At 64.9% G+C, this 22428-nt stretch overlaps 2 protein-coding genes across 3 annotated transcripts in view; both read left to right on the top strand.

The window, feature by feature from the left end:
- Positions 1-1405: 1405 nt before the first annotated feature.
- On the top strand, positions 1406-14858 carry STIP1 (stress induced phosphoprotein 1). 2 transcript variants are annotated; one of them, XM_089325462.1, is made up of 14 exons: positions 1406-1541; positions 5461-5670; positions 5928-6069; positions 6168-6309; positions 8299-8467; positions 9997-10123; positions 10200-10302; positions 10484-10604; positions 11328-11424; positions 11505-11629; positions 13114-13150; positions 13228-13331; positions 13483-13655; positions 14453-14858. In XM_089325462.1, the coding sequence occupies exons 3-14, from the start codon at positions 6051-6053 to the stop codon at positions 14523-14525; spliced, it is 1290 nt and encodes a 429-aa protein (XP_089181588.1). In that variant the 5' UTR covers positions 1406-1541; positions 5461-5670; positions 5928-6050; the 3' UTR covers positions 14526-14858. The 2 variants fall into 2 exon arrangements, with proteins under 2 accessions (XP_089181588.1, XP_002724228.2); XM_002724182.6 differs by lacking the exon at positions 1406-1541 and adding an exon at positions 1561-1628.
- Positions 14859-16597: 1739 nt separating this feature from the next.
- FERMT3 (FERM domain containing kindlin 3) overlaps positions 16598-22428 on the top strand; it is a 17053-nt gene continuing 11222 nt past the window's right edge. The window contains exons 1-6 of the mRNA XM_051833101.2: positions 16598-16736; positions 17166-17339; positions 19326-19559; positions 19652-19771; positions 19858-20026; positions 20150-20252. Of these exons, the coding sequence (XP_051689061.1) occupies positions 17180-17339; positions 19326-19559; positions 19652-19771; positions 19858-20026; positions 20150-20252 (786 nt within the window). The 5' untranslated portion in view covers positions 16598-16736; positions 17166-17179. The remainder of the gene's footprint in view (positions 16737-17165; positions 17340-19325; positions 19560-19651; positions 19772-19857; positions 20027-20149; positions 20253-22428) is intronic.

Here is a 22428-nt window from a genome sequence, read left to right as displayed (position 1 = left end):
GGCATCCTCACGGGATGCCGGCGCCTCATGCAGAGACTTAGCCTGCTCCACCACAGCCCGGCCCCACCAAGGGAGTTCTGAGCCCACCGTGACCCCTGACACGGGACAGCTTGTCCAGGCACATTCCGTGAACTGACAAGTGCCTACTGCGGGCTGGACTCTGGGAAAGAGGCTCCAGGCCGTCCGGGGCCTCCCGGACCGCGGCACCCACGCCCACGTCGCCCCTCCGGTGGGGCTCACGCCCAGCCCAGCGCCGGCAGAGCCATGTACCGGGTGCCTGCCGGGGGCGGCACCGCAGCCTGGAGATGGCAGGGCCGGGGGGAAGCGGGAACCACGAGGGGACCGGCGGAGGGAAGCAGGCTGGCCCGACACTGAGCGAGCCGCACCCCAAAGCCTGCACAGGGAGGGGTCTGCCGAGAGGCCACCGGCACAGGCGGGACACGGACCCGCGTTCAGCGGCAAAGAGCAAGAGACAGCGCCCACGCCACCCCGAGCTGGTTCCCTCCCCCAGAGCCCCTGCAGCTGGGACTGAGCCAGGCCCAAGCTGAGAGGGGAGTCCACCTGGGTCCCACGCGCGGGCGCCTGCTACCCCAGGGCGCGCGTTCGCGGGGCGTGGGTGCGGCGCTGGGCCTCGAACCTGGAACTAGCTGGGATGTGGCGGGGCCCCGGGCGGTCCTCGCGCGAACCCATCCAGTTCCCCGAACCACACACGGGGCCTGCACGCAGAAGCACCCACCAAACCCAGACTCATCTCTCTCCCGCCTTCCCCACCCCACCCCCTGGGGCTGGACCCCCGGCCGCGGCCTCCAATGCCCGCGTCCGGCCCAAGCCACGGCGCCTTCTCGGCCACGGCGCACTTCGGGGAGACCCAGGGTCTAACAGGTGGGCCGAAGCCGGAGGCGCAAACGCGGGCACTGGCGCTCACGGGCCGAGCCGCTCTCCCGGCGCCGGCGCAGACAGTCGCGCCCCAGGCCCACGCGAGGACAGGGTCGTCTCGGCCGGAGGCAGCCGCAGTCCCCAGAGCCCCGGCAACAGGGCGTTCAGGGCAGCCCCGAACTCCCACAAACCACCGGCGGTGCGACACCCGGCACCCGCTCTTTGACGGGCAGCCGTTTAAACCTATCAACGCAAAGTGTTGGCAAGTCTCCGCCCAATTGAAATTTTTTTTCTTGTGAAGGCGGTTCCTTCATGGAGTCTGGCAGCCCAATGGGAAAGGTGGAAATTTCCAGAAAGAACAGAACCAATGGGCGCTGCCAGCTCGACCGCGATTGACAAACCAACCAGCCAATCCTAGTCGCAGACGTACGCCCCTCCCTCCATCCACAGGGCCTGAGATGGGCGGGGATTGCCCGAGAGAGCCAATCAGGAGGTGCGGGGAAGGCCGGGTTGACGGGATTACTGGTCTCCGACCAATGAAAGAAAAGCGAAAATGATAGGCTGGACTTCAAGCCAATTGCAGAGGAGCAGAGGGAGCCCCCTAGAGGCGCTCGGCCAGTGAGCAGGCGAGGAAGAGGCGGGAGCCGGGGTCCTGGCATCTTCTAGTAGGTTCCAGAAGGCGGCGCGTGCGGCTGGGAACGCGGAGCGGACGGGTTCGATTCAACGGGGTTCCGGGCCGGACTATGGAGCAGGTGAAGGGGGAGGGGCGGGCTGTGCCCGAGACGGCTCGGGCACCGGCCGAGGCTGGGCCCGGCGGAGAGGCGGGGCGGGCACCGGCTCGGGGCGGCCGGGGCCGGGGCCGGGCTGTCGGCGGCGGGAGCCGAGGGCGTGAGGGCCGCGGCCTGAGGGCAGGCCGGCGGCCGCCCGTGGCGAGGCCGGGCCGCCGGGGGAGGCCTGAGTTGGGCGTGAGGGCTCCCGAGAGGTGGCTGCAGGCCGAGCCGCGGGTGGGCGAGGGGCAGGAGCCGCGGCCGGGGGAGGTCGCGGCCTGGGCGGGCAGCGACTGGGGACGGGGAAGCCGCCCAGGACGGTGACCTCGGGGAAAGCCGGGAGCGGGGACGGGAGCGCTGGGGGTGCCGAGGGACTTTGCAGCCTGGGGTCCCCGGGGGCAGGAGAGGCCTCCCTGGCTGCGTCGAGGTCGGGGTCCGGGCGGCCGGCGGCGGGGACGAGTGCCCTCCGGCCGGCGTCTCGCGGGGTCCGTGTGCGACGTGCGGCCGCAGCCCGAGAAGTCGGGGTCTGACCGCGCGGGGAGGCGTCCCCAGCCGTGGACCTGCGGCGTTGGAAGCGATGCCCCCGGGGGCCTGCAGGTGCGCGCGAGACCTCGCGAGGCGGCTGCCGTGGGGCCGCGGCCACTGACGGTGGAAAAAGCGGGGAGCCGGGCGCCGTGGCCTGGGGAGGGCCCCTGCAGCGGGGGCCTTTGTTCTGGCGCGGTGGGCAGGGCTGGAGCGGCCCGTGCGCGGCCGGGACCGAGGTGCCCCGTGCTGACCTGGAGCGGGACGGGGAGAGGGTGGTGCCCGTCTCGGGCCTCCGTAGTGTTGTGTCCGGGGCGAGGCAGGCCGGCGTGGGCCAGCGCGGGGACTGGAAGCCCTTGGTCTGTTGGTGTAGAAGCGGCCGTCGGTGCTGTGGGCGGTTCTCCTGGGCCGCCCACTGCGGGCCCATTACGGGCGGACTGCAGCCTAAGCCGGGGGTCCTGCCGCCCGCGCTCGCGCCCAGGTGCGCTAGCACCCGCCCCTCCGAGTCCAGGCCCCGAGAGCGCCGGGGGACTGCTCGGCCCTCGGTTTTGGATTTCGGCTGTGAAGTCCGTCCTGCAGTTAGACCTCAGAGCGGACAAGTTAGAGTCAGGGGCGGCGGGAGGGAGCGCCCACCCGCCGGCTCACCCCCGCGTGGCCCTAAGGCCAGGGCTCCCACGCGGGGGCAGAGCCCAAGCACGAACCAGCAGGGCTGCCGTGTTGCAGGCAGCTTAACCCTCCACCCCACAGCCCTGCCCCGTGGGTGTCTAAAACAAGGACCTTTCTCGTCTCAGGGTACACTGTACTTTTAGAAAGAAAAGAGGTTTATTTGCTTGTTCGAAAGGCAGAGTTGTATGCACTGGGAGACACAGAAATATCTTCCATCCACTGTCCCACTCCTCCAGTAGCCACAGTGGCGGGGACTGGGCCAGGCCAAGGCCAGAAGCTGGAAACCCTGCCCGGGGCTCCCACACTGCTGGCGGGCCCATCTCTGCTTTTCCAGGTGCATTCGCAGGGCGCTGGCCTGGGAGTGGAGCGGCCGGGGCTGGAACCAGAGCCCAGGAGAAGCTGGTGTTGCACACAGCGGCTTAGCCTGCTGCACCGCCCCTGGCCGCAGGCTTGCACATCCGACCAGGGCGCGCATCCCGCTGTGGGAAGTCAGAGAGGCAGAGAGAGGTCTTCATCCGCTGGTTCACTCCCCAGATGGCCACAGCGGTCGGAGCTGCACCGATCTGAAGCCAGGATCCCCCTCCGGGTCTCCCACACGGATGCAGGGCCCCAGCACTGGGGCCATCTTCCACTGCTTTCCTAGGCCACAGCAGGGAGCTGGATCTGAAGAGGAGCAGCCGGGACTAGAACTGGTGCCCTGTGGGCTGCTGCACTGCAGGCGGCGGCTTTACCCGCTACGCCACAGCACCAGCCCCTGTGTGACACGCGTGAAGCGGTGTTTGCGGTCCTGTGTGCTGGCACCCCTTCCGCGGGATGTGCTGGAACGCTGGTCCTGACCTAGAGGATTGTGCCGCAGCTCAGTCCTTGCATGGAAACTGCTTTTCCTCGCGTGGTCAGGAACTCACCAGGCTTCCTCAGCTGCCCCTGGGCACCAGTTTTTTTTTTTTTTTTAAGATTTATTTAAATTTATTTGATAAGAGTTAAAGAGAGAAGTAGAAGCAGAGTTAGCGGTCTTCCATCCGCTGGTTCACTCCCCAGATGGCCACAGCGGCCAGAGCTGAGCCCAGCTGAAGCCAGGAGCTGGGAGCTTCTTCCCACGTGGTGCAGGGGCCCGAGGACTTGGCCCATCCTCCACTGCTCTCCCAGGCCACCGCACAGAGCATCAGAGTGGAGCAGCTGGGGCTCGAACCGGCGCCCATCTGGGATGCCAGAGCTGCGGGCAGGCCTTAGCCCGCCGCATCGCGGTGCTGCCTCACCATAGAGTTCTGTGACTTGGCGTTTCCCCTCCCTTGCTGCACTGTTAGGCCTTTTCCTGTCTTCTTCCCTGGCTCTTGCACTCCTTCCTCTTGGAGAGTTCCTGGGTGCTGTGCCCGGAGGGCCCAGAGTCCTTTGTGTTAATGCAGTTTTTTCTTTTTTTCTAAGATTTTATTCATTTATTTGAGAGGTAGAGTTAGAGACACAGAGAGAGGTCTTGCATCTGCTGGTTCACTCCCCAAACGACCACAATGGCCGGAGCTGGGCGGAACTGAAGCCAGGAGCCACTCTGGGTCTCCCACGCGGGTGCAGGGGCCCGAGGACTTGGGCCATCTTCTGCTGTGCCGGGACACAAACCGGCACCCATGTGGGATGCCGGCGCTGTGGTGGAAGCTTAGCCTACCGCGCCCCAGCGCTGGCCCCTGGTGTGTTTCTGTCGTGGATACCCTGTGGGGGTTGGGGGTGGCATCGAATGGCAGAGTGGTACAGTAACTTTGTGACGTGGCCTGATACCAGGGAATGTGTTGGTATTTTATTTTTTTATTTTTTTACCTTTGAAAGGTAGAGTTAGAGAGGGGTCTTCCATCTGTTGGCTCGCTCCCAGTGGCCGGGCTAGGCCATGCCAAGGCCAGGAGCTTCATCTGGGTCTCCCACGCGGGTGCCGGGGTCCATGTACCTGGACCACCTGCTGCTGCTTTCCCGGCGCGTCAGTGGAGAGCTAGACCAGGACTCCAGGCTGCGCTCTGGCATGCCATGCATTTCAGAGGGAGCTCAGGGTGTGGGCTGCCCGGGGCGGGTGGCCTTCCCCGGGCGGTTCCAGCAAGAAGCCCCTTGGTTAGGACCCTTCTAACCTGGCTTTCTTCGACCCTTTGCTTCTAAGTATTGGCAGGGACGGGAGACCAAAGCAGGGCCTTGGTCTGCGTTCTCCGTCCCCTGTGTGGCCCCGGGGAAGAAGCTAGGGGTCAGCTTTCCCCGTGCAGGACGGCGGTACTGCGCGTGGCCACGTCGCCCTGGCTGAACAGGAGGGGCTGGCAGAGGAGCCCTGACTGGCGTCCTGAGCTCCGGGGAGCTCGCCACAGCCTGCAGGCCCTGCGCCGCGAGTGCTGATCCAGGTGCTGGCTTCCCGCGAGGGGCGGGGCCTGTGCCCGGCGTGTCATGTGGACTGGGAATCTGCCGCGTGGTTCGCTTGTCCGTGGAAGGGCCCCTCCGGGAGCGGCTCCCTCGTCTCCGGGAGACGGGTTAGAGCGGGGCCCGCTCGGCCCTGCCGGCTGCCGGAGGGGTGGATGAAGCTGCTTCCCGTTCTGATGTGATGAGGCTCGGGAAGACCTGGGGGGCTCGGGAAGGCCTGGGGGCGCTGAGCGCGCTGTGCCCACAGGTGAGCGAGCTGAAGGAGAAGGGCAACCAGGCCCTGAGTGCCGGCAACATCGACGACGCCGTGCGGTGCTACTCGGAGGCCATCCGGTTAGACCCCCGGAACCATGTGCTCTACAGCAACCGCTCCGCGGCCTACGCCAAGAAAGGGGACTACCAGAAGGCCTACGAGGACGGCTGCAGGACCGTGGAGCTGAAGCCCGACTGGGGCAAGGTACGCCGGGGCGGCGCTCCAGCTCGTCCGCAGCGAGGCCTGGGCTCCGTCCTCTGTCCTGGGAGAAGGGAGCCGCTGCCGGCCGGGGGCGGGGGGGGGGGGCAGTCTCGATCCTCAGCCGGGGCATCCTGTCCTGTTCGTGGCCTAGGTGGAAGTGTCAGTTTGCTGCTTAACTTGTAGATGGGTCTTGAGTCGTCTCTGGGAGTTCACCTCCAGGCTGCTTTATTTTATTTTGTGTTTGTCTTTGCTGGCTCCAGGGCTATTCGAGAAAAGCAGCCGCTCTTGAGTTCTTGAACCGATTTGAAGAAGCCAAACGAACCTACGAGGAGGGCTTGAAACATGAAGCCAGCAACCCCCAGCTCAAAGAGGGCCTGCAGAACATGGAGGCCCGCCTGGCAGGTGGGCGCCGGGCGCGGCTCCTCGCCTGGCCGTGTCCTCGAGTTAGAAGGTAGCCTGCAGGGACGGGTTTCACAGGTGGCTTCGCTGTGTCCCCACAGAGAGGAAGGTCATGAACCCCTTCAACATGCCCCATCTGTACCAGAAGCTGGAGAGCGACCCCAGGACCCGGGCGCTGCTCAGCGACCCCACCTACCGCGAGCTCATAGAGCAGCTGCGGCACAAGCCGTCGGACCTCGGCACGTGAGTAGGGGCGGGGCGGGCGGGCCAGGCCGCGGTTTCTGTCTTAAAGTGGGAGGCGTGGTACAGTCCCCCTGCGCCCCTCACCCCGTTTCCCCATTAACATCTCGATTGGAGTCCCTGTCACAACTGATTAACTATTCCCACTCTCCTGTTTCTTATGCATCCAAAACCTCTCATTCCCTCCCAGCCTCCACCGTTGATTTCTGTTAGAGCAGTGAAGGTTTGTTTATAGCAAGGGTCGGGGAGAGACTGGCGTTGTGTGCAGCAGGTAAAGCTGGCTCCCGTGACGCCAGCGTCTCACGTGGGTGCCGACCGTGTCTGCTGCTCCTGGCTTCAGCCTGGCCCAGCCCTGGCCGTTGCAGCCACCTGGGGAGTGAACCGGTGGATGGAAGACCTCTGTCTCTTCCTTTGTAACTCAGATAACTTTGAGATAAATAAGTCTTTGAAAAAAGGGAGGGGCGGTGGAAGCGTGTGTTACAGTGAGCAGAGTCTCTGCACTCTGCGTGTGGCTCCTCCCCCTGCTCGCAGTTCTGGGCGGGACCAGCTCCATGGTTGCAGGGACACGAGCCCTGCTGCTCCCTGTTGGGATTTTTGCAACAGGAACAGTCACACTGCTGGGGTGATTTGAGGGGTGGGCGTTGTGCTGTAGTGCGGGCACCTTGTGGCACCGGATTAAGTCCTGGGGTCCACTTCCGGTCCCCCTGCCTGCTAATGGCCTGGGAGAGCAGCAGCAGTTGGGCACAGTGCCTGGGACCCTGCCCCCACGTGGGAGGACCACGTGAAGCTCCTGGCTTCGGCCCTCGGGGGAGTGATGGAAGTGGATGCAAGGGAAAAGGCTGTCTTTCCTCTCTGTAACTGTACCTTTCAAGTAAATTTTTGAAAGATTAAGATTAAGGCAAATAGGGAGAGAGAAAGAGATCTTCCATCTGCTTGTTACCTCCCTGGTGCACACAACAGCTGGGACAGGGCCACCAGCATGAGCTGAGCTGAGCTGCCGGCTGCCTCTCCCAGCACGTTAGCAGGAAGCGGGGTTGGTAGCAGGCAGCCAGGACGCGCACCAGACTCCAATACTGGGTGGGGTGCCCCAGGCGGCAGCGTAATGCGCTTCCCCACGGTGCCCGGCCCGGATCTGTATGTATCTTGCATGGGGCCTGTTGCCGTCTGAGCCCTGGCTCCCGAGGTCAGTGAGGTCAGCCGATAGGAACTCATTTTTCTCGTACCTGCTGGCCTCCAGACCTGAAGGTGACTGAACTGACCCTGGTGACTCCATTCTAGTCAGGGGTTTAAAGGGTTGACTTTTACACCGTTGGCAGCCCTCTATCCACTCCCCACCCCCAGGATTGAGTATTTGAAAGGTGGCGCTGTAGAGGTGCTTACCCATCCACTGGTTCAGTCACCAAATGGTCAGAGACAGCCGGGCGGGCTGGGCGAGAGCAGGAACCCCATCTGGGTCTCGTTTGGTGGCAGAGGCTCAAGCACCCGTCTGCCTCTTTGCCAGACGGGTCAGCAGGGCGCGGGCTGGAGGTCGGGAGCAGACCTGCGCTCCACGTCTCGGTGCCGCGGAACCGTGGGGCCACGACGCCCCGGGGCCTTTCTTGATAGAGGAGGAGCGTCCACGTGGGGCAGGCTGGCCTTGCGCAGGGAATGGGAGGTTAAGCTCAGTTGTTGGGGTGGGGGCCGGTGTTGGGGGGGCGGGAAAGCCGCCCTGCAGAGCAGCCATCCCGTACGAGCTCTGGTTCGAGTCCCGGCTGCTCCACTTCTTCTGATCCAGCTCTGTGAATGCACATGGGAGGGCAGCAGAGGGAGACCCGCGTGCAGTTCCTGGCTCCTGGCTCAGCCTGGCCCAGTTCCAGCGGTTGTGGCCATTTGGGGAGTGAACCAGCAGATGGAACATCTGTCTCTCCCTGTAACTCTGCTTTTCAAATAAATAAAAATTAAAAAAAAAAATCGTCGGGCAGGAATGGTGGTTAATCTTTTAATCAACGTCAGGAAGCTGCAAGACCCCCGGATCATGACCACGCTCAGCGTCCTCCTTGGAGTTGACCTCGGCAGCGTGGACGAGGAGGAAGAGGCGGCAGCAGCACCTCCACCCCCACCTCCCAAAAAGGAGACGAAGCCAGAGCCCATGGAGGAGGACCTCCCGGAGAACAAGAAGCAGGTCGGTCTGTCCTCCTCACTGTCGTGTCAGCAGCCGGGCTGGCTGGAAACGTGCACTAAGGAGGTACATCAAAAAGTTGGTGGGAAAGGGAATTAAAACAATCAGGGCTGGAGCCGTGGCTCACTAGGCTAATCCTCCGCCTGCGGCGCCGGCACCCTGGGTTCTAGTCCCACTTGGGGCGCCGGTTCTGTCCCGGTTGCCCCTCTTCCAGTCCAGCTCTCTGCTGTGGCCCGGGAAGGCAGTGGAGGATGGCCCAAGTGCTTGGGCCCTGCACCCGCATGGGAGGCCAGGAGGAAGCACCTGGCTCCTGGCTTCAAATAGGCGCAGCGCGCCGGCCACAATAGCCATCTGGGGGGGGTGAACCAACGGAAAAGGAAGACCTTTCTCTCTGTCTCTCACACTCTCTAACTCTGCCAGTTAAAAAAAAAAATCAGACCATTTTGCAGCAAAAAAAAAAAATTGGGGGGAATTTGTTTATTTGAAAAGAAAAAAGGGGGAGTTTTCTATCTGCTGGTTGATGACTCAGATGGCTGCAATGGCCAGAGCTACTTCTGGGTCTCCCACGTTGGGTGCAGGGACCCAAGCACTTGGGCCATCTTCCACTGCTTTCCCAGGCCACAGCAGAGAGCTGGATCGGAAGTGGAGCAGCTGGGACCCAAATTAGTGCCCATATGGGATGCTGGAGCTGCAGGCCATGGTTTTAACCTGCTTGAGCAAACATTTTTGAAATTTTACATCATTATTTTCATTTTATGCATTTTTTAGAAAAATATTTATTTGAAAGGCAGTTAGAGAGGGTGAGTGACATAAAGGTCTTTCATCCACTAGATCACTCCCCAAGTGCCTGCAACGGCCAGCGCTGGGCCAGGCCGAAGCCAGGAGCCTAGCACTCCATCCAGGTCTCACACGTGTGGTAGGGGCCCGAGCTCATGGGCCGTCTTCCACTGCTTTCCCAGGAACCTTAGCAGCAACCTGGATCAGGAGTGGAACGCTCGGGCTTGAACCGGCGTTGGGGTGTGGGTGTTGCAGGCAGCCACTTAACCACCCCCCCAAAGCAGCCCGCGCTTTCTGACAGGAGAGTAGGTGGCAAATCAGAAAGTGCTTTTAGTTTATTTATTATTTTTTTTTTTTAGATTTACTTGTTTGTTTATTTGAAAGGCAGAGCTATAGGGAGGGAGAGACAGAAAGATCTTCCACCTGCTAGTTCACTTCTCAAGTGACCACAACGGCTGGGGCTTATCCAGGCCGCAGCCAGGGGCCTGGAACTCCATCCAGGTCGCCCATATTGGTGACGGGGCCCAAGAACTTGAGCCATCCTCTGTTGCTTTCCCAAGGAAAGTGCGTTAGCTGGGAGCTGGATGGGAGGCGGAACAGCCTGGATTCAAACCGGCACTCCCAGCTGGGCTGCCGGCTGTGTGCAGAGACCTGCTGGTGGCCCGTGCTCGGTCCCTGCCAGGTCGCAGGTGCCTGGTCTCCTGGCCCTCTGCCTGGGCTAGCCTCAGCACTCACTTCCTCCAAACCTTGTCCAGGCGCTGAAGGAGAAGGAGCTGGGGAATGAGGCCTACAAGAAGAAAGACTTTGACGTGGCCTTGAAGCACTACGACAAAGCCAAGGAGCTGGACCCTACGAACATGACCTACATCACCAACCAAGCAGGTGAGCCCGGCGCCAGGCAGAGGTGGGGCCTCTCGAGGGAAGGAGCGAGAACTGACCCCGCTTTCCTGCCTGGCAGCCGTGTACTTCGAAAAGGGGGACTACACCAGGTGCCGGGAGCTGTGCGAGAAGGCCATCGACGTGGGCAGGGAGAACCGCGAGGACTACCGGCAGATCGCCAAGTGCGTGAGAGAGGGGAGAAGGGTTGCCGTGGGACCTGGGGCCTGGACAGGCGGGCCTGGGAGCCCACCAGCAGCCACCGGCGCGCCCACGCCATGGTGCTGGCCTCGGCTCTGCTGCAGGGGCTGCCCTGTGCGTGCTCTGCCCTCGGCACACCGTTCCCCCCTCCCCCGTCCTCCTCAGAGCTTACGCCCGAATCGGCAATTCCTACTTCAAAGAGGAGAAGTACAAGGATGCCATCCACTTCTATAACAAGTCCCTGGCCGAGCACCGGACGCCCGACGTGCTCAAGAAGTGCCAGCAGGTGGGTGGGGAGGCGGGGCGGGCTTGGTGGCTGAATGTTGGCGCTTCTCTTCCTCGTGGTCGGCACTTCAGAACGTACCAGGTCTTGTCGAGTAGTAGCTCTGCTCGCCTTGTATGATTTTGTCTGTAACTTACGGTGGTGACACAGCAGTAATTGGCCACTGTGGCGTTCGTCTCCCCAGGATTTCCACCTGAGATGTGTTCAGGCTGGGGCCGGTGCGCCCCAGGGCTGGTTGATCATGACTCAGCATTCTTAGGTGGAGCGGCGTGTGCCGTGCTGGGGTCCGGAGTCACAGATGTGCGCCCGGGCCGCTCCGCGCTCATCTCTGCTGTGTGTCAGCACCACTCGCTGTGTCCCTCCCCCCTCCCCCACCCCAATCCTGAGGGATGTGTGGACGACTTTCCCGATGTGTATTTATTTGAAAGACAGGATAAGGTTCCTGTCCACTGGTTGGCTCGCTCCCCAAATGCACACAGCAGCCAAGGCAGGGCCGGTTCAGAGCAGGAGCCTCGCGGACGGCCGGATCCGGGTACTGGAGCCAGCGCTCACCCCAGGCCCTGCTCCAGGCTGCGAGGTCCCAGAGACCGGCCCCCAGTGAGGCGCGGCAGAATTCAGTGTTGCCCACAGAGCTTTCTGGAAACGGATCCCAGCGGATCCCACGTGGCCCGGTGGTTGGATGTTGTAGGGGTTTAGGTGACTCTTGGCAGGAATTTGTTTACTCAGGCAGAGAAAATCCTGAAGGAGCAGGAGCGGCTGGCCTACATCAACCCTGACCTCGCTCTGGAGGAGAAGAACAAAGGCAACGAGTGTTTCCAGAAAGGTGGGCGTGGGCGGGCGGGGGCGCGGGCGGGGCGTGGCCATGGGGAGAGGGGGCTCAGGCCCTGTGTTCTGCGTCTGCAGGGGACTACCCCCAGGCCATGAAGCATTACACGGAGGCCATCAAACGGAACCCCCGCGATGCCAAACTCTACAGCAACCGAGCCGCCTGCTACACCAAGCTCCTGGAGTTCCAGCTCGCGCTCAAGGTGAGGCCGCGTGGGGGGGCGGGCGCCCTTGCGTGCCTGCAGCGGGGTTATGGCGGGCGGAGGAGCCCTGCCCGCCACCTTTGTCTCCATCGTCGGAACCGTTTTTCAGTGCACGCTGAGGCGTTAGGTCGGTCGTGCTGAGTTGCCCGCTCACCTGTTCTCAGGGATGTGACTCGGCCCCTCCCCGTCCGCTCGCCACCCCCCGCTGTTGCTGGCAGTTGAGGACTCCAGGAAGCTCCTGTGAGGACGCTCAGCTGGCCTGGGTCCCTCTCGCGGAGGGGGGTCTCCACGGCCCACGCGCACAGCAGCCTGTGTGTCCGAATCCCCCGCCTGAGGCCACGTGACTGCCGTCGTGGTTAGTGCGGCTGTGGACGTGGCTGTCAGAACCTCCTCCGATCCCTGCTCTCAGTTCCTGGCAGCCTAGGCCGGCAGGCAGAGCCGACAGGCAAGCGTGCGGGGTATCTGTTTTGTTTGAGAGCCCACGGTGTTCCCCGCAGTGGCCGCCCCTGCTCAGTGCACCGCCCAGTGTCTGACCTGGTCGCGGGCAGGCCGCCGTCCCCCGCTCCCGGCTCGGTCGCTGTGGGGTCTTCCGTGGTGTGAGACGCTGAGGCACTGTGCCACTGGCTGCTCGGGCAGACACGTGGCCAGTGCGGCAGGAAGGTGACCCCGCGCCATCTGTCCGGAGCCCTCAGTGCCTGGCTCCTGTTCCTAAAGAGGGACAGGGAGGAGGGACGGCTCTCCATTTACTGATTGACTGCCCACATGGCAAATGGCTGCCACAGCTGGGGCCCGGGCAGGGCGGAGCCGGGAGCCCGGAGCTCTGTCCTGGTCTCCCCGTGTGGCGGCTGGGGTCCACTGCTGCCGGCGTGGACCGGGGTGCGCCGCCCGCTGAGCACAAGGCCAGCTCCCAGGTTTCACTCGCCTGTTGATTCAAAGTGGCTTGAAAAGCGCAGCCGGGAGGGAGCTCACTGTCAGCTGCCTGCAGCCGCCAGGCCTGGGTGAGGAGGAGCTGGGAGCCTTCACTCCGTGTCGTCCATGTGGGCGGCCGGGCCCTGAGCGCAGGGCACTTCCGCAGGAGCTGCATCCGACACGGAGCCGGAGCTCGACTTGGGTGCTGCACCCGGCCCACCCGGGCCCCGCCACCACTGCCAGTGTTGGTGTCCTGAGTCGGCGTCTGCCGCTGGGACTGTACAGAGACGGGCGGTCGCAGCCACACCTCTGCCCCACGTCGCTGTCGTGGGCTGCTCGGGTCCTCCCAGAAGTCTCCCGCCTTGGTGTTACCCGACACTGCCTCCTGCGCAGTCCAGGCTCTGTCCTGGGTGGGGTGTCCGTGCTCTGGTGGGGTCCATGGCGGTGCTGGGCCCAGGGCCCGGCCGTCTCCTGCTCCCGAGTAAGCGGCTGCCAGTGCCAGCAGCGCCAGGAGCGCCGGGAGCGCCGGCGGCCCTGCAGGGAGGAGCCTGACCCCTGTGCCTGCTCTCTCCTAGGACTGCGAGGAGTGTATCCAGCTGGAGCCCACCTTCAGTAAGTGCCTCTGGCCGGGGTGGAGGGAGGGCAGGGCCCACGGCGGCTGCCGGCGCCTCACCCGCCCTGTCGTCCAGTCAAGGGTTACACGCGGAAGGCGGCCGCGCTGGAAGCCATGAAGGACTACACGAAGGCCATGGACGTGTACCAGAAGGCGCTGGACCTGGACTCCAGCTGCAAGGTGGGGCTGCCCGGGCTCCCTGTGCTCCCTCCCCTCCGCCAGGGCCGGCTCGTCTGTTCTCTCCTCAAGTCTTGGCCGTGCTCCTGCGCATGCGTCTGTCACCCGCCCCGCCCGTGGTGCTGACCCCTCCCCCGTGTCCCCTGGAGTGCAGGAGGCAGCAGACGGCTACCAGCGCTGCATGATGGCCCAGTACAACCGGCACGACAGCCCCGAGGACGTGAAGCGCCGGGCCATGGCCGACCCCGAGGTGCAGCAGATCATGAGCGACCCCGCCATGCGGCTCATCCTGGAGCAGATGCAGAAGGACCCCCAGGCCCTGAGCGAGTGCGTGCAGCCGGGCGGCGGAGGGCGGGCAGCGGGCTCCCAGGCCTGCGCGCTGTAGCACTCGTTTACAAATTCATTTATTTATCTCAAAGGCAGTTACAGAGGAAGGGAGGGAGGTCTTCATCCACTGGTTCACTCCCCAAATGGCCACAGCGGTCGGAGCTGGGCTGATCCGAAGGCAGGAGCCAGGTGCTTCTCCTGGTCTCCCATGGGGTGCAGGGCCCAAGCACCTAGGCCATCCTCCACTGCACTCCCGGGCCACAGCAGAGAGCTGGCCTGGAAGAGGGGCAACCGGGACAGAATCCGGCGCCCCGACCGGGACTAGAACCTGGTATGCCGGCGCCGCAAGGTGGAGGATTAGCCTAGTGAGCCACGGCGCCGGCCACAAGCAGCAGGTTAGGGCGCTGGCACCCCGTGTGGGCATGCTGGTCAGCTGTGGCTACCCCGCCCAGCTCCCTGCGCTGACTCAGTGGCCGTGGATGATGGCCCCAGTGCGTGGGCCTCTGCTGCCCACCTGGGAGGCCGGGAGGAGTGCAGGGCACCTGCTTCCACCCGGCCCATCCCCGCCATGGCAGCCGTTTGGGGAGTGGACCAGAGATGGGCGGGCACTTTGTCTCCTGTCCCCCTCTCCGTCTGCCTTTCAAGGGGTGGGTGCGGGCGCTGGCGGCCCACGCGGTGGCTCAGGCACCTGGGAGCGGCCTGTGCTGGGAGCACGCTGTGTGCAGGCCCACGCAGGCCCCTCCTGCCCCTCGTGGGGCCTGCTGGGGCGCAGTCTCACGTCGGCAATCTCTCCACAGACACCTGAAGAACCCCGTGATAGCACAGAAGATCCAGAAGCTGATGGACGTGGGGCTCATCGCCATCCGGTGATGCCGCGTGCGGCCCCTTCCCTGGCGCCTCCTGTGGAAGAGCTGGGACCGCACAGCGGCAGGCGGGGGGGAGGGGAGGAGGAGCGCGGCCGTGGATTGTACAGCCGCGTGACGAGAGCAGCGCGCCTCCGGCCCGCCCAGCACGCGCATGGCCTCCGCTGCTGCCCTCCGCCTCGGCGCTCCCTCCCCGCTCCCCCGCAGTGGGTTATTTTTTATTTGGGGCAGCGGGCATGTATGGGGAGGGGGGGTGTTCTTCCCAACCTTGGGTCCCAGCTGTCCACGTTGTTAACTCCACGAGCCCTCCAATAAAGCAAGCCAGTCGGGCGTGGCTGTACGTTACTGTGGCCTCGGGTGATTTTTCCCCAGACTGTCCTGCAGGAGTTGCACCTGGACGGGGCGAGGTGAACCTCGGGTGGGCGCCTGTGCCCACCTGGCCGTGGCTTTGCCTTCCCGTCCGCGTGCTGCGTCCGTGTTGGCTTGTGGGCCGTGGCTTTGCCCAGGTCACCACAAGGTGGTGCTGTTACTCAGTGCCTTTAGGGAGCTGGCGCTTCCTCCTGCCCAGTGTGGCACCGCCGAGAGGTTCAGGCCGACCTTGGGTGGTCCCCCCGCCGTTCTCCACATCCTAGTTGAGTCTCAGAAGGGGCCAGCGTTGTGGCATGGGGGTAACGCCACAGCCTGCGGCACCAGCGTCCCGCATGGACCCTGGGTCGAGTCCCGCGGATGGCCTGGGGCAGCAGCAGCCGGGCTGGGCGCCTGCGCCCCTGCGCTCATGGGAGACCCAGAAGCTCCTGGCTTTGGTGTGGCCTGGGCCCGGTTGTTGCAGCCCAGGGAGGGAACCGTGGGTGGAAGAGCTCTGCTTTTCAAATGAATGAGTCTTGAAGAAGGTCTCCAGCCCCAGATCCAGAGAACACAGGAACCCGCGAGGACTCGTGGCGTGGGAGACGGGCCCACCTCCTGTCGCTGCTCTCTGGATTTTAGGGAGCGTCAGTTTTGTCCTTTTTTTTTTTTTTGAAAGGCAGACAAATCTTCATGTGTTGGTTCATTCCCCAAATGACTACAATGGCCAGGGTGGATCTGTGCTGAAGCCAAGGAGTTCGGGACAGAGTTCCGGGCCTCCCACACGGAGACCACGCCTCCCCATCACTGCTGCTCTGGGCGCCGCAGCCCCGGGGCCAGGGTCGAGTTCTCAAGCCCCCTCCCTGCCCATCGCAGGGCCTCGGCCACAGGCTTTCAGGTTTCTCCATGCTTGCAACAGCTGCTCCAGGGCGCTCCTGCGCAGGCGGACACTTCCTCATTCGCCCTGCTTTCTGCCTGGGAAGACGCTGAGGTCAGCAGCAGGCTGAACTTCTGCCTGGCGTTTGCATAAGCCTAGGCCCTGCCCCCCCCCCCCCACCAGGGGAATCCCCAGGCCCCTTCCCAGCCTGGCCCCCAGCTCACAGCAGCCTCACCTGGCCTTGGCCCAGCTGGGTCCCTGCGGGCTCTGCTGCCGACTCTGCATTTGTGCCTGCGGGGGAGGCCGCGTTCCCGAGTTCTCGCTCGGGCTGCCTGGGCCAGGCCTTGCTCAGACGAAGCTCGCGGCCCAGCGCAGGTGGCCACGCGAGAGCCCAGAGCAGGGACCTGCGCGAGCCTCTGTTGCTAGGGAGGTATGTTTGAAGCTGAGAGGCCTCAGTGCAGACCACGGTGGTTTGAGTGGTCAGAGGTCAGCTAGCTGCGGTTGACGTGCCACGCAGACCCTGTGGGACAGGGGAGCTTGCACCTGTTCGCCCCAAGGCCCTTCCCGAGGGTCTCTGGTAGGAGAGGGACAGCTGGGGGCTTGGGCCCGCTGGATCCTCAAAGTTGCTAAGGTGTCACACATGCTCACAGCCCGGTGAGGTCTCAGGGCCGAGACCCCAGCCCTCGGGAGCTGGGAGGTGCTTCCCCCAAGGGTGGGTCTCGCCTTGAACGCGAACTGGGGGCTTCTGTAGGCGGGGCTGAGCTTCCCTCCAAGGCGGTGGGGGCGTTTTGTGGGGGGGGGGCCGTGGGCCCCCACTCTCCTCGGCTTCCTGTGCTCTCCAGGGCCAGAGGCTGGGGCCCCTGGAGTCTGTGCTTCCTGAACTGCCCCGGGGAGGAGCCAACCCAAACCACCAGTCATAAGGCAACCCTTCAAAGAGAAAGCAGAGGGAAGGCCCGGGTGCCGGCCGCTGGCACTGGCCCCCACTGCCCAGCAGACAAGGTAAGCTCTGGCCAGCAGCTAGGCGCCCAGGGCCCTTTTCCCAACCTTGGGTCCCTGGGCGCGGCAGCCGGCCCTCACCTCTGCCCCGGAGAGCTCCGTCAGGTTCGAGATGTTTGGCTCTGAGCCGTGGGCCAGGACCGGGAGTGCTCCCCGAGCGGGGTTCACGTCCACGTGGGCAGCCCTGGGGCTGGGGCCGGGTCAGCACCCAGCAGGCTGATCCCGATGGCCCCTTCTCCCCAGGCCTTTCTTCTAAGTTGGGAGTGGGTCGGTCAAGGTGGTCTCCACCATTCGTGCTGGGGAGGGGCTGAGGCTGCCTGCTGGGTCCTGCGCCTGCCCCCCCCCCCCCCCCGCAGCCGGTCTGGGCCCCCCCACCTGCCCGGGCTCCCAGGGCCCCGCCCACCTCGTCTCCCTCCTCCTCCCCGTGTGCAGGAGCAGCCGCAGCCATGGCGGGGATGCAGACGGCCTCCGGGGACTACATCGACTCGTCCTGGGAGCTGCGGGTGTTTGTGGGCGAGGAGGACCCCGAGGCCGAGGCCGTCACCCTCCGCGTCACCGGGGAGTCGCACATTGGCGGGGTGCTGCTGAAGATTGTGGAGCAGATCAGTGAGTGCCCGCCGCCCCCCAGCCCCGAGTCCCAGGGACTCAGGCACCCGCCTAATCTCTCGGCTCCAAGACACTTCCTCAACTTCCCCTGCTTCCCCCTGGCTCCACCGCAGCGGGGTCTGCCGCGGCCCTCGAGCCTGGTCCATCCGTCACTCCCAGGGCACCAGGGGGAGGCCTGCGGCTCGGGGGGACCCAGGCGCCGGAAGCGCTCGGCAGGCTGGCCCAGCCTTGGTGCACGGGCCCTGCCCCCACAGGAAGTTACACAGCGGCCTGTGGTATCTGTCAGAGGGAGAGACCCAGGCCCTGGGCCAGGGACGGGAAGGCTGGCATCACCGTCCCGGCAGGGTGGCGGGAAGCAGATAGCCAGGGCCGGAAGGCCGGGATCCTGGGTGCTGGGAGGCCTCTCGGGCAGCCTGGGAGTGGGCCCGGGGCGGCCCGGCCACAAGGCAGAAGCCGAAGGGGCGCCCAGAGCGGCTGTGTGAAAGCGGAAGCCCGAGGCAGGGGTCCCTCGGGACACTAGGTCTGTGGCACGCGGGCCTGCTCCGGGCAGCGCAGAGGCCTGAAGGTGGCGTGAGACAGACAGACAGACCCGCGGCTCCACCATGTGGGTGGGGGCCGGTCATTCCGCGTGGCGCTCCTGCCCCCCACGCCCAGTCATCCCCGAGTGCGTCAGACTCCCGGGGTCACGCGGGGCTTCCCACCAGTCCTCTGCCTCCTGGGCTGGCCACAGGGCCTGGAGCCGCAAGAGGGGGCTGCACCCAGCAAAGCCACTGAATCTGTGGGGGCAGCAGGGGTGGGGACACCTGGGACTTGGGGGCTCTGAATTAGGGCCTCTGTGCCGGGGAGCGCACCTGCAGTTTGACAAGACGCAGGGACCGGGCTCCCCATGTAGGGGACTGTGCCGCAGCTGGGGGGTGTTGCCAAGAGGAGGTACGGGGGTGGTAAGGAGAGTCCCGGCCGCCTATGCCCACCTTGCCTGTGCTGGGGGACCTCCAAGGCTGCAGACAGGCCCAGGAAAGTCAGGCGTGGGGCTGATGAGGATGGACACAGGGCAAAGGTCAAGGTGGGGTGCAGGAGGCCCAGACCAGGGACAGACGGACAAGACACAGGCCCCAGAGCAGCTCTGGCCCCCTGGGTCTCCGTGCTGAGCGGAGGGCGGCCACGAGGCCGTGCGTCCCCAGGAATTCACTCATTCCCACTGAAGGCTCCTTGTGCCGGAGGGGACTCGGGAGGTTCCGGGAGGGGTGGGTGCTGGGTGCAGTGGTTACGACTCTGCCTAGGGCGCCCACATCCCTTAGCCGAGTGCCTGGTCAGGGTCCCGGCTCTGCTTCCAATCCAGCTTCCCGCTAATGGGCACCCTGGGGGCGGCGGGGGACGGCTCGCGTGCTTGGACCTACTTGGGCCCCTGCCACCCATGTGGGAGACGCAGATGGAGCGCCTGACTCCTGGTTTCAGTCTGGCCCAGCCCCAGCCATTTCCGGCTTGTGGGGAGTGACCCGGCGTGTGGGAGACCCCCTACTTTCTCTGTCTTTCTGCCTTTCAAAGTTCATGGAAAATGGAATTAGAAGATTAGATTACTTTGTGAAAAAAAATTTGAAATCCACACATGGCTTCATAGTACACATTTTCCATGAACTTTTTGAAAACGCCTCGTACGGTCGCCTGGTAGTGAGGTGCTGACAGGGCACGCAGCAGGCACCGGCTGGGCCGGACGAGTCTCCCACCTCATGCACGGGACAGGTGAGGCCAGAGAGGTCAAGTGCATTGCCCAAGGTCACACGGCCAATGACCTACAAGTGTTGACAAGCCCTAGGGTAAGCAGGAGCCAAGCCAGGGTCCTCACGTCCTGGAGCCCCTGGGTGGGCTGAGCAGGTGGCCCTGGGCGGGAACCGAGGGGACCACCCCCCTCGCCGCAGGGACCCGGAGCCGTGCTGGGTGCTGGGGACAGCAGAGGCCCCCGCACCCAGCCCTCATCGTGGCCCACAGATCGCAAGCAGGACTGGTCGGACCACGCGCTCTGGTGGGAGCAGAAGAGACAGTGGCTGCTGCAGACCCACTGGACGCTGGACAAGTACGGGGTCCTGGCCGACGCCCGCCTCTTCTTCGGGCCCCAGCACCGGCCGGTCCTCCTGCGGCTGCCCAACCGGCGCGCCCTGCGCCTCCGCACCAGCTTCTCGCAGCCCCTCTTCCAGGCCGTGGCTGCCATCTGCCGCCTGCTCAGTGAGTGCCCGGGCGGGGGGTGGGCGGGGAACGGGGAGGCCGGGGGAGGCGCCCTCCCGGCTGAGGCCCCAGCCCCCCCCCCCCCCCCCCAGGTATCCGGCACCCGGAGGAGCTGTCCCTGTTGCGAGCCCCGGAGCGCAAGGAGAAGAAGAAGAAGGAGAAGGAGCCGGAGGAGGAGGTGCACGACCTCACCCGGGTCGTCCTGGCCGGCGGTGAGCGAGGCGGGCAGGGCTGGGGGGGGGGGTCGAGGCGGGTGAGGGCGGCCGGCTGACCCCTCCCTCCCCCGCCTGTCCTCCAGGGGTGGCGCCCGCGCGGTTCCGGGGGATGCCCGCGCACTTCTCCGACAGCGCGCAGACCGAGGCCTGCTACCACATGCTGAGCCGGCCCCAGCCGCCGCCGGACCCGCTGCTGCTGCAGCGCCTGCCGCGGCCCGGCTCCCTGGCCGACAAGACCCAGCTCCACAGCAGGTGCGCCAGCCCGGCGGGGCGTCCCCGGGGTCTGGGGCGGGGCTTCGTCCCAGGCCCCGCCCCGCCCTCCGCCGCACCTGGCCCCCGGGCCCTGACCCTGGCGCCCCGTCCGCGTGCCCCCAGGTGGCTGGACTCCTCGCGATGTCTCATGCAGCAGGGGATCAAGGCCGGGGACACGCTCTGGCTGCGCTTCAAGTACTACAGCTTCTTCGACCTGGACCCCAAGGTGGGCTGTGTGGCCTGGGCCCGTTTGTCCTTCCATGCAAACCAGTGGTGGGCCGGCGGGAGTCTGCCTTCCCAGGAGCCGCCGGCCAGATGCGTGTGGACGGCCTGGTGCTGGGGGTGGGGTGGGGGGCAGCACTTAGACCTGCAGGCATACGTGCGTGTAAGCTTTGCAGGGGCCGTGCCGTGTCCGTCCACTGCCTCCCCGCCTGAGTGCTCCACGCTCCACGGCTGCCCCGCAAGCCACGCCCCCTCCGAGTGAGCCCCGCCCTCTGCCTAAGCACAGTTGTCCGCGCCCCTGCTCCCGTTCCTGCCGCTGCATCCCAGCTTCCTGAGGGCCCCCCCCCACTCCCGCTAGCTCCCTGGCCAAACCTGTTCCCGCCTCTTCTGTCCCCACCCACGCGCCGGAAGTGCACCTGCCGAGGTGACCCCGCCCTGCGCGTCCCCATAGCTTCCCCCAGCCTCAGAGCCCGCATGCACAACCCACCCTCGCCCAGCTTCGTGGTTTGCTCGAGGGAGCACCTCTCCTGAGGCTCTGCCCCCTCCCAGTGCGCATCACAGCCGTGCCCCTGCTCTCTCCACTGGCCTCCAGGCCCAGGCCTCCAAGGCCCACACACCTCTCGTGCCTGGTGGGGAGCTCTCTCCAAAATGCTCACTGAGTCTTACTTGAAAGAGAGATCTGCCATCCACTGGTTCACTCCCCTAAGTGCCGGGATCAGCCAGGGCTGGGCCGGGCAGGAGCCAGGAGCCAGGTGCCTCCTCCTGGTCTCCCATGCGGGTGCAGGGCCCAAGCTCTCGGGCCGTCCTCCACTGCACTCCCGGGCCAAGGCAGAGAGCTGGGCTGGATCTGAGGGCTTTGATCTGGGATGCGGGGCTCCCTGCCCTGAGCACGAGGCCTTGGTGCCCTGGCCTGTCCGGGGGCCCCTCCCCCCATTTATGGGTTCACTGTGAAGGCCCCCTCCCATTCTGGATCCTTCCGTGTCGCTCCCACACACCCCTCTGTTGTCTTCCCTTGGACAAACTCCCAGCTGCCCGTTCGTGCTGTCTCCCCATCTGTGCTGGGCCAAGCCGGGGCCATGGCCAGGGTCACCAGGACCTCCCTCGCCGGCCCCTCCCAGCCTTGGCAAGAACGTGGAGGAAGCGTGTCTGCACCCGTGGCTCCTGCGCCTGCCTGTGGCGCCCCTTCCGTGGCCACAGCCCTGCCGCCCTGGCCTGGGGCACCTCCCTGTCCCGCCTGCTCCCCTCCTCCAGGCTGGCCTCCTCTCTGCTCCTTCCTCCTCCCGCGTCACTGCCCCTCCCTGGCGCTCTGGCTCCCCCCGCCACTTCCTCCCCACCCCCACCCCCGCCATGGACTGAGGACTTTATCATCCCTTCCCATGGGCCCTTGGTTCTGCGGTTTCACTTTTTGTGGCTGTGTATGTAGGGGTTGGAGCACCGTGGCACAGGGACCACCGAGTCGCACTTGCCCGTGACTCCCCCCGAGCGTGAGCCCCGCCCCAGCCCGTACCGCCCCCCCCCGCCAGCTCTGGGGCTCACACCCTCGGCGCCCACGCACGTGACCTGCGCCCAGCGCTGGCGTCACTGTGCTGGCGCTGTTCCCACACTGACAGCTTTCTTGAGAAATCTCTCAGCTGCCGGCCACACCCATCAGCGCCACGCGCACCCTGAATTGTGCAAGCGTCACCATGAAGCCCGGGACATTCTCCTCACCAGAGGGAAACCCCACGCCTGGCAGTGGTCATTCCCCACCCTCTCAGCTCCAGGCAACCCTCCGGTGGCTTCCGTCTCCGTGGCTGTGTGCCTGTCCTGGGCATCTTATTTAACCAGAATTGTACAGCCTGTGGCTTTTTCTGACTGGTTTCTGTCACTTAGCACAACGATTGCTTTGTTTTTCTTTTAAAAAACAGAAGATATCTTTTAATTTAATGGCTAGAGTGGGGCCGGCGCTGTGGCACAGCAGGTAAAGCTGCCGCCTGCAGTGCCGGCATCCCATATAGCTGTCGGATCGAGTCCCGGCTGCTCCACATCCGACCCAGCTCTCTGCTCTGGCCTGGGAAAGCAGTGGAGGACGGCCCAAGTCCTTGGGCCCCTGCACCCATGTGGGGGACGTGGAGGAAGCTCCCAGCTCCTGGCTTCAGATTGGCGCAGCTCCAGCTGTTGCAGCCAACTAGAGAGTAAAC

This window comes from Oryctolagus cuniculus, chromosome 1 (genome assembly GCF_051225735.1).
Source record: "Oryctolagus cuniculus isolate XC-2025 breed Fujian yellow rabbit chromosome 1, ASM5122573v1, whole genome shotgun sequence".
Classification (NCBI taxonomy): domain Eukaryota; kingdom Metazoa; phylum Chordata; class Mammalia; order Lagomorpha; family Leporidae; genus Oryctolagus; species Oryctolagus cuniculus.
The sequence above is the reverse complement of the archived record's forward strand: the minus strand, read 5'-3'. Positions and strand labels throughout refer to the sequence as shown.

Excerpts from the sequence above, each read along its gene's own strand:
- STIP1 (XM_002724182.6), top strand. Across the intron at positions 6,310-8,298 it reads AAGCCGTCGGACCTCGGCAC|GAAGCTGCAAGACCCCCGGA; the intron begins GTGAGTAGGGGC and ends AATCAACGTCAG. Across the intron at positions 13,332-13,482 it reads ACCTGGACTCCAGCTGCAAG|GAGGCAGCAGACGGCTACCA; the intron begins GTGGGGCTGCCC and ends CCTGGAGTGCAG.